This window comes from Panicum virgatum, chromosome 3N (assembly GCF_016808335.1).
Source record: "Panicum virgatum strain AP13 chromosome 3N, P.virgatum_v5, whole genome shotgun sequence".
NCBI lineage: Eukaryota > Viridiplantae > Streptophyta > Magnoliopsida > Poales > Poaceae > Panicum > Panicum virgatum.
In genome coordinates this window covers 53,902,657-53,912,776 of record NC_053147.1, presented here as the reverse complement: position 1 = coordinate 53,912,776, position 10,120 = coordinate 53,902,657, and the positions used below count along the sequence as shown (strand labels likewise).

Sequence of the window (10,120 nt, the reverse complement as noted above, 5' to 3'; positions counted from 1 at the left end):
GTTTCCTGACATTGTTTGTAACCTTAGATGCATGTTCCTAGGTGCCTATGTAATGTTTACCCAGTGTTATCCCGACTAGATGCTTGGCTAATTAGGACCGGTAAAAAATCGAGTAGTTTCCTGCTACTCGCGAGATTATAAGAGTTGAAATGCTTTTGCATTCTTCAAGAATATAAGGATGATGGACAGGGTTGTGTGTGATACCCTGTCGGTGTAGTGACAAAATGTTAAGGTCGCGATGTGTGGCACATTTCATTAAGCTTTTGAAAGTACCAGCCACATGCCGAGAAATATGGTAATCGGTAAGCTTAAGTACCTGATTGGACCGGCGAGTGGAACGATCATTCATTCTCTTCTGAAGCCGTTCAGGATGGTCGCGCCATGCGGCTGCGAGTAGTCGTACTCTGTAGTCGAGGGGGATGACTCGGATCCTCCAACTGGAAAGAAATGAGAAAAATCGTGTGGGTGGCGTAGTTCTCCATACATGTGAGTTAGATTTGCGTAGTAAGGTTAAGAAACTCTGTAACACTAGGAAAAAACAAAGAAAAAAAAGGTTTTTAAAAGGGGTCCAGGCCCAGCCAGCCCACCCCCTCCTTCACTCACGCCCCTCCCTCCTGACTGACCCCTTCCCCCTGACTGACCCCTTCCCCTTCTTCCTCACGTTCTTCCTCTCTTCCTCCCCTCCCATGGCTGCCTACCTTTGAATCCAAGCTCTGCAGCACTAAATCCTTGGGGAAGACTAGCAAAACAGATCGGGGACATCAAGGGGAGGACGGGGAGGTGTATCTTTGAGGTGGATTGGCCCTTCTCCCTCTCTTCCCGTTGCCCTAGGGTTTGGGGAAAACCAAGGTGAGTTTGATTTTTCCCTTCCCTACACTGATTAGATGTTCATGTGCGAGTTTAGGTTGGCGATTAAGTGGATTAGAGGGGGAGAGAGAGGACTTTTGGGTGTCTCCCTCGGATTTCAGTTTCGCAGTTACTGTAGCTGTGTTTGAGAGAGCGATTTGGGCTACTTAGAGATTGTAATAAATCTTGTGGTAAACTATAAAGTTGTAGCTTACCAAATCTAGTAGCTTACCAAATTCGTGATGTTAACCCGAGGGATTTGAGAGATATGGATTTTATGAGATACCTGTCATTTTCTGACGAAAATCTGGACAGTATTGGATCACGGAGGTTTCTGAAAACCTTAAAGGCATAATTAGACTTTTTGACCTTGAGAAACTTGTAGTAATTTTCAATACCTTTCCAGATTGGTAAAGATTGTATTTTTTGGATAAGTATAGCTTCAGATTTAGATTTTATAAATCAGTCTTCTTGTTTTGTCAGCAGAATTTGGAGTTAAGGATTAGCCCTTCTCTAGGCCATCTTACTGACCCTTTTAGCAAAGTTCATACTACCAAAGTTGGAGGTTATGGAGCTATCTACCTTCTGGTTGAGTTTCATAATATTGGGACACATGAATTTGGAGATGCATAATTATTAGGCTTGCTGTCCTGATTTCTGAGCAGATTCAAAATTCTGCTTTCAACTCTAGTTTCGACCATCTTAAGGCCATAATAAAAATAAGGTTCCTCCATGGAAGTTTTAGGTTTTTCTTTGTAAATTCCAACAATATATTATTTTCTATCATATCTTTTGTAGATTAAAAGATACAAAAAAGTGAAGCAGCAGTGCTGCAATTGCCTTGTGGTCTTTTCGATGTTTGGGTTTGATGGTGATTTGGGAGGGCACTTAGGGCGCTTTACTTACCGTAAAACTTGTTGGCATAATTTATTATCAGATATTGCATTGTCAAAACAGGTTGTAGTGCCCACAATCGCGTCTAAAGCGGTCATCCCTTCATTGGAGGCAAGTGAACGTAGCTGTTGCATTGCTACAACTTTAACATTCTATTTTTACTGCCTCCACTTATAAAATACAATACACATGCTTATAAGTGATAATATAACAAATTTAGACATGGCTCAAAATTATTGGGCGAAGTATGAAACATTGGTTCTAATATAAGTTTAGAGCTAATGTGTCTTTTTGTTTCAACATGGGTGGATAGATAAATGAATTGGACTATATGTGGTGAACTTTGAATTTATAGCTAGGGATGAAAGTGTTTTTACATGTCATATATTTAGTAATTTATACTATGACATGTTTTCTTGTGAGTAAAATCTATGGAATCCTTGGTGGTTTACTAATGAGTGGGCCTATTATAGTAGAGGTTATGTTAATCTTGGTGTATGAAAATCTCTGTGGTGTTTACACTACCTATATCTCCTAGTGCTATCATGTGTGGGTAAATTGGAGTTGGGATTACGAATAAGGTTCAAAGTAATTTTCTACTATTCTTTGGTATATGAGTTCAAATATAAGAATTGAACTTTGGGTTGACTAGCTCTGCTTAGAAACTTTTTTTCTTTCTTTGATATGATAGATGTGCTTTGGGCTTGGATTATGAAATTAGTGTTCTACTCTATGTTTCAATTACTCATGGCAACATGCTATCCTTTTTCCTTAAGATCACGATGATCTATAGATATGATGGCTTGATTAACTATTTGGTTGATGTTTGGCATATGTGAGACTACATTATTTAATCATGATTGATGTTATTTGTGTTACAGAAGCACCGCTTGTATCTCTCTATATTAATTATCATGGATTGTTCTCTTTTTCTATCATGGAGTACATGGTATTTGGATATGGAGTATATGGTATTTGAATATTATTTGGATATGGAATTTAACTTGTGGCATTGCATCATGTTGCATTGCATCATGTTGCATTGCAGTTGGAGTTATGTTGCAATCCTAAGGTTGCGACCGTACCGGTACAACATCGTTTATTGGGTATAACGATGTAGCTTCATACCTTGTTGGGTATGAAGGCAGGAGATCATATGCATCCATGTGCATAAATCATTGGTTTGGCATAGAGGTGCAGCTTCATCCCTTGATGGGTATGAAGGCAAGAGTTCATGTGCATTGATATGCATTTCTTTTATGGTTTAATGTTGGATGTGATGGAGATATGTTGTTATAAACATATACTATGCCCTTATGGAGACATGCACTGCGATGTGGTTTATGAGAGTTGGATATACCATATGTGTGCCTTTTACATGCACTTGCTTTATTGTATGGAAATTTGGATATTGGTTGATATGGCTGCAACGAAAATAATGTGATAGTGATGCTTCTCTATGGTGATGGGCATTTTGTATGACTTACGGGATTATGGAGATATTGTACGTGTTGTTTCCTTGCATTCCTTTGCATCCTAATTGGATTACAAGTTTTATTCTATTTTTATTAATATATGATCAGCACATTGCTATCTTTGTTTGTAGTTGCTACGGAGACCTATATGCTATTGTTGTGTTAAGGGTTGCTTACTATCGTCCTATTTGAATCTTATGTCATTCATTATTAGTAGATTGGTATCAAAATAATATTATTTCATCCTTGCTATGCTATTGGTACATCTGTCAAAATGGTGGAGCTATCTTTTGATACTTGCTACTTTATCAAATCATTTATTAATCTATTGCGGTTTAAATAGTTTGTTAAAGTAGTTTACTTGATGAGATTATTCAATCTCACCATTGTTTATCCCTCCCCAGGTTATCCTTTGAAGCTAGCATGAACTAAAGTGGATTAGTTGCATGCCATACACTTGTTCTGGATCTCATAATGTTTTGGTGCATAAATCAGAGTTTGTAAGATCTACTTATAGTAACTTTAATCATTTTTGTACAGGTTGTACATTTGTCTTATTGGAGTATCACACTTTTTTTTGTATATCTGTCTATCGTTGCTTCCGCATTGTGCTCATTTCTAGGCTCATGCTGTCGAAATTTTTCTATTTCGGCATCTTGTAGTGTGGTGGTGTTGCATCCTAGGGTTGCGTGATACCTGGTGTGTTACAAATTCGATTCGAATCGTTCGCCTCTCACGGTTTGAGACTGCTTAGGCTTTCTCCAACAATGGAATGCATATTTGAGTATCCATTTGTACGAATGACTTCTCTGTGTCTGTGGATAGCGGCATGCAAATATTATGCACTCCAACGGAAGACACAAACGGAGAGGCAAACTGAGGGAGACGGTTGGTTGGCGGGCTTTTACCAGGGGCAAGTGTATTTTCCCGCGCTCGGACGCATTTACCGCGGTGCCTGGTGTTGGCGCGGGCGTTGCTGCCGCGCGGGAACCTGGCGGGGCTGGGGTCCTTGCGTGCATCGTCGACACCGTCGCCTCGTCGGCCAGAGAGCAGCAGTCTCCGACGTCGTCCCGCACATCAGCACAGCCAGGAGACTAGCACCAGAACGGTATGCATTTGATTTATGCGAAGACCTAAATGTGGAATCGCTCGGTTGCACGATGTATACTAGAGTTAATGATTTGGTTTCTATACGATTAATAGCTATGGCTTGGAGGTATTTGAGCAAGTCCATGGTTCATCGGGAGGGGAAAGTGAGGAGGAAGATCTCCAAGCTGCAGCAATCATAGTATCCATGGGTAGGAAACGTCGTTGGGGAGGGTCTGTCTTTGGTCACAAGATATACAAGCGTGATCGGGCGGCTGCAGAGTGCCTTTTGATGCTGAAGTATTTTGATGAAGAATCAATATTCGAGGATGATCAATTTCGCCGAAGGTATTGGGTTGCTTTTGGTTTCTGTATTGATATCATATAATTGATATGGTTTTGTGCCCCTAAAGTTGAATTCCATCTTATTAGGGAGTGTCGAATGATTCTGTGGCAGGTACCGAATGAGGAAGCCTCTTTTCCTGCACATTATTGATGAACTCACAACGGCAAACTCCTTCTTCAAGCAGCGACGGAATGCAGCTGGAGCAAAGGGTTTTTCTCCCATTCACAAGTGATGGGGGAAAGCACGGTACTTAAATGTGTGAAGGTATTTGTGAAAACGGTGATCTCTGTGTATCAGGAAGAGTACTTACGATCACCAAGACAACATGAAATTGAAGAGATGATGAGATCAAATGCAGCGCGAGGGTTCCCTGGCATGATTGGAAGCATCGACTGCATGCATTGGGAGTGGGCTAATTGCCCAAGTGGTTGGCATGGCGTCTACAAGGGACATAAGGGCAATCCTACAATGATTCTAGAGGCTGTTGCTTCAGAAGACTTGAGGATATGGCACGCCTTCTTTGGGCTCCCTGGGTCTCACAATGATATCAATGTCTTGAATCGATCACCTGTCTTTGATGATCTTGCCAATGGCAATGCCCTTGAAGTTGAATTCACTGTGAATGGTAACATCTATTCGATGGGCTACTACCTAGCAGATGGGATATACCCTGACTAGGCTACATTGGTCAAGAGTATTAGTGCTCCTGTTAGTAAGAAGCACAGCGTTTATGCAAGGAGACAAGAGTCTTGCAGGAAAGATGTGGAGAGAACCTTTGGTGTACTGCGGGCGAAATGGAAGATTTTACATAGCCCAGCTCGATTGTGGAATCCGAGGGATCTCAATTCAATAGTTCGGGCTTGTGTTATACTCCACAACATGATCATTGTAGATGAGAGAGGGAAGGATGTGGCACAGCTTCATAACTCCGAGAGGCCAGGAGCAGCCAACCCTATAATCAACCAAAACAGGAACGTCCCTGCTATAGCCCAGCTAATTGATGCATACAGTGTCATCAATAGCAAGGAAACAAGCGCAAGTCTGTGCAATGATCTTATGGAGCACATTTGGGAGTTGTATGGTACTTCAAGTGGACCCTTTGCAAGGATGCACGGGCACTAAGAGGAAGGGAAATATTGTTGCACAAGTCTAGCTTGAGTTCGGGCTTTTGGTTGCAGCTAAACTATAATGTTGTAGTAGCATAGGTGTGGATTAGGTGGTGATGGTAGTGTCAGCACAACTGGTAGTAGCTGGAATATAACGTTACAGCATGAGAAGTTGTATTTTGTCACCCAACTATATTTTGTCAAGCAACTGGAATTTAGTAGCCATGTTCCTAGAAAAGTAATTAATATGCCACATAGCTGTCACATTGTTCACAAACAAATATTAGAAACAAATTGTTCACAAACAACGGTCTACACACAAATATTACGATCAAATGGTCCATGAACATAGTTCACAAGTTACAAACACAGATGAGACATCATTCGTCTTCTCAATTTTCTGATGAACCCCCAAATCCACGACGTTCCATTATACGCTTCTGCATGCTAGTGTAGTAGGCATGAATATGAGGTGCCAGCTTATCTAGGTCCATGGACATAATCCCTGCCTCTGCGTTTAGTAGCTGAGCCTCTGATTCCATGAGCCTAATTTCTTGATTCTTCTGCGTGGCCAATAGATTTTCTTCATGTTGCTTCTGTCGCAGTTCTATTTCCCTCTTCTGATTTTCAAGCATCTCCTTCTGAATCTTGATTTTCTCATCCTTACAGCTAAGAATTTCAGCCATCTGCGCATCTTGTTTCTGCAAGCGAGCATGTCGGCTGGTGGTCATCTCTTGCAACATCTCCACCGCAGTGCTTGAATCTGAGGTGTCGAACAGGGCATTGGATCTCTTCTTCTTCACCTTATCTCTCCCTCCTGTCCTGACTGGAGCTTCTGTTTCATTGCCAGTATTGCCTTGCATAGGGCTTCCATTACCGGCGACATGTATCGGTGGTGTGTTGTTCAATTCCAGTAACCGATCATTCCACTTGGGTTCCTCACGTAGAATCCGCCAACAATGCATGAAGCTGAATGGCTCTTTCTCCTCGAACATCTTCACAGCTTCATCAATCTAAAGTAAGGACAAAATCCAATATTAATTTCATGGTAAACAGCGGAAAAATAAATTGATGTTAAATGAGCATGGACTTACCCTGTCCTGCTCATTCTTACCGCTCTCATTCCTTTGATAAATTATTGACTGAAATCCAGAGAACCTGTTAAGAGCGTTTTGGATTACCCCCATCGCCCTTTAATTGCAAGTTGGCTACGGTTAGACCCAAGTGGCTTGTGGGCCTCGAAAAATTCATGCATTCGTTTGTAGTATCCACCACTACTCTGGTTAACTCCTACAACGACATCTTTACTGACATTCAGGAAAGCAGAGCAGATAATTGCATCTTCGTCTTTGGTGAAACCTCCTCCCCTTCTGGAGACATTCTTCAGGACCGTTGGTGGTCTCCTACGAGACTGCCTTGGTGTTTGTTCTTCCAAATCAACAACCGGTGCATTGGAGGTGTCAGTCCCTCCCTCATTGCCAACCCCATTATGAGCGCCCAACTGGGACAAATTTCCAACATATATGAAAATTACTTGGTCATACAGAAGAAAATACAAACAAAAAAATACTTGGCAACATACATGCGGACTCTCCTGACAGTTTGGAAGTTGATGGTCAATATTTGCAACAAGATCATAAGCCCACTGGTCATTATTGTAGTGTTGGTTCTCCATCCTTGCCAAAACATTCATAAACAATGTCAATGCATTAAATTGACCACATAGCACAAACATATTTCCTGATTCAAATAAGCAAGCCATGACATTAAGCTCAACACTTCAAACGTAGGTTTAAACAGATCAAGGTCCACAACTACTAACCATATGGTTCAGCACAGAAACAACTAAACACTACGGCACAAGTTTTATTATAGTGGGATTACATAGCCACACATGTACTTGTGCCTATTTCATGAGGAGATACTACTTTCTCAATCCTACAACCCAACAAAGTACACTAGCAGCCTTAGTCACTGAAATTGGGCATGACGTCACTGTCGTAGTCGACGCCCCAGAACTCCTCAATGTGATCCTTCACCGACAAGTACTCGAGTGGTGGTGGAGAGATAGGTGATGACACATCGCTGGGTATAAGCTCAGACAGATTGCGATCGTCAGTAGCCTTGTTCACGTCGTCAAGTGCGGCCTGGAAAGAAAGGGAGTCCTTGTTTAGTCCATCTGCAATGACCTCAATGCGAAACTTGAGGTCCACAAGCTCGACCTCGGAGAGCACCTTCCCAGGCACAAGCAGTTCTTCACTCAAACGCATCAGGAGAATGGAGGCCCTTTGCATCATGCGAATGGTCAAGTCCAGAAATATCCTGCTGATTGTCCATCTACACGAAGCAGGGAGGTAAAGTCCTATATCAATGCGTAAACTAGTGCTATAATCCAACTAAAAGAACCGTAACTGTGTGCAGTGCTAGAGACTAATGCAACATGTAGTGTTAAATCAAGCAAAATTATGGTATACGCACTACTGCACACAGCATGCCCATTGTGCAACTACACTACGCTACTTACAGCAATAATGACCCATCTACTGCTGCGTTGGGCTAATCGAACCACCATGCGTTCAACAGCAGCCAGATTCAAGCAGCACTACAATTTCGGTGCCTGCTTCCTGGAATTACGATGCGATGAAGAAAGGGCCAAGGGAGACACAGGGATAGTTCAGTCCTGGGACGCAGATCCGTTAGATCCGTCCCACATGTACCGAAATGAATTGTGACATTAGTAGCGGATTGTCGATCAGAGTCGAGCCTGTCGTCATTGCTCGGACCATACACCGCCGCACCACACTGTAGCTCCAACTCTGCCCTCGGAGCAAGACCCTCATCCGCCTCGGAGGGGAAATCTCTACAGCGCGGTCGTTGCTCTGGGGGCCGATGCATCGAGGAGAGAGGGTACTCATTTTTGCGTCGTCTCTCTCCTCCAACGCAAAATGGATCCCTCATATGCATCCTCTGTTGGAGGCTGATGCATAATGTTACAGTACGTTTCGAGACGCATTTTTGCCTTTGCGTTCCCGTATGCGTCCGCTGTTGGAGAAAGCCTTAACAATTTATGTCACATAGAGTAATAAGTGGAATATGTTAATGATTAATCTTGTTGTATGAATTAATGCTTTATTACCATGCATGTTTAGAAGTAAGATGCTTGTTGACGGTCGTTAAGTGCAAAATATGACCGTCAACTATACTCACAAAAGAAGGAAAATTATACCTCTTACTCGTATATTTGTATCACTAACCAAGCTCCATAGTTGTTTCGGAAGGTTTATGATTTCAGGAGCACAAGTCCGGAATAAGAAGAAAACACAAAGAATACGCAGACGAAGTCACAGAAGATCGCGTCATGCGTAACACATCCAAAAGAGGCCCACATGTCAGAGCAAACCGACCAAACAAACCCCGGCATAGACATATCAAAGTAGGGGACCCACAGGGTAGTGTACCAGAGAAGGTCGGTGGCCAGAGGCGGAGAGGTGAGGCCGGCTGACCCCATGGGTCGGCCGAACCTGGCCCACTTTCCGTCAAGGTGCATTTTGGCGGGAAGCTTGATCTGATATTCCTAAAGATGGTTATGAATGTTTCCATGTATAATCTTGGCGATACCGACCTCAAGAGCTATATAAGGGGCTTCCCACCACTCTCACAAGATACACCACTTGGAAGCCTCTCTCTCACACTCTCTTATGACTTGTATTCCTTAGGGTAGTGGAGCTAGGCTAGTTCTTCATTTCCTTAGCGAATCTAGTCGTCTCGGGGTCGGCAAGCAATTCTCGGCCTCTGGTTTGGCTTTGTATTCCAACTATCATTATGCGTTAAATAAAGAGTTCGTTCATGGTTATCTTGCTATGTTCTTAGCTTGCTTTGCCATGTTCTATTCTTCATCATGTTATACTAGTTGCTTGCTTGGACCAGAAGATCTGGGTAAGGATATCGGTTCTTTGTGCTTTCGGGCTTGCCTTAGCATCTTACCTGTCCATCCGAAGGGTGGGGGACCCGATGGTGCTAAGGTAGTGACCTCATATGCGGGCATGGTGCCCGGGTATGCGGGATCCCTCGGATATGATGGTGGTCCACGATTTGACTGGGGTAGACTACAGGTGGTGACAGCCCTGTCAGTCCGCCGGGAAGCTGCTTCTCGGTTAGCGTACTCCCCGACGTTCGGGTATCGTGTAGGAGTTCATGCAAAGATGAAATGGGACTGGATGTTCTCCAGTGCGGGTCATTCTCCCCGATGTCCCTAATTTCCCGGCACCAGCAGTTCTAAGCCTTGCTTGTGGCACTGTTTTTCAGGTACTTACTTTGAGGATATGATTGCTGGTTTGACCTGGCCTTGTAGTCTGCCTCCGGGTTGG

At 43.0% G+C, this 10,120-nt stretch overlaps 1 protein-coding gene and 1 long non-coding RNA gene across 2 annotated transcripts; both read left to right on the top strand.

The window, feature by feature from the left end:
- Positions 1–587: 587 nt before the first annotated feature.
- Positions 588–2,673, top strand: LOC120666193. The gene is made up of 2 exons (XR_005671613.1): positions 588–849; positions 1,804–2,673. It is a non-coding gene; the product is annotated as an uncharacterized LOC120666193 (long non-coding RNA).
- A 1,836-nt stretch (positions 2,674–4,509) lies between these two features.
- On the top strand, positions 4,510–5,325 carry LOC120667893. The gene is made up of 3 exons (XM_039947882.1): positions 4,510–4,649; positions 4,759–4,810; positions 4,945–5,325. The coding sequence occupies exons 1-3, from the start codon at positions 4,510–4,512 to the stop codon at positions 5,323–5,325; spliced, it is 573 nt and encodes a 190-aa protein (XP_039803816.1).
- The last annotated feature ends 4,795 nt before the right edge of the window (positions 5,326–10,120 follow it).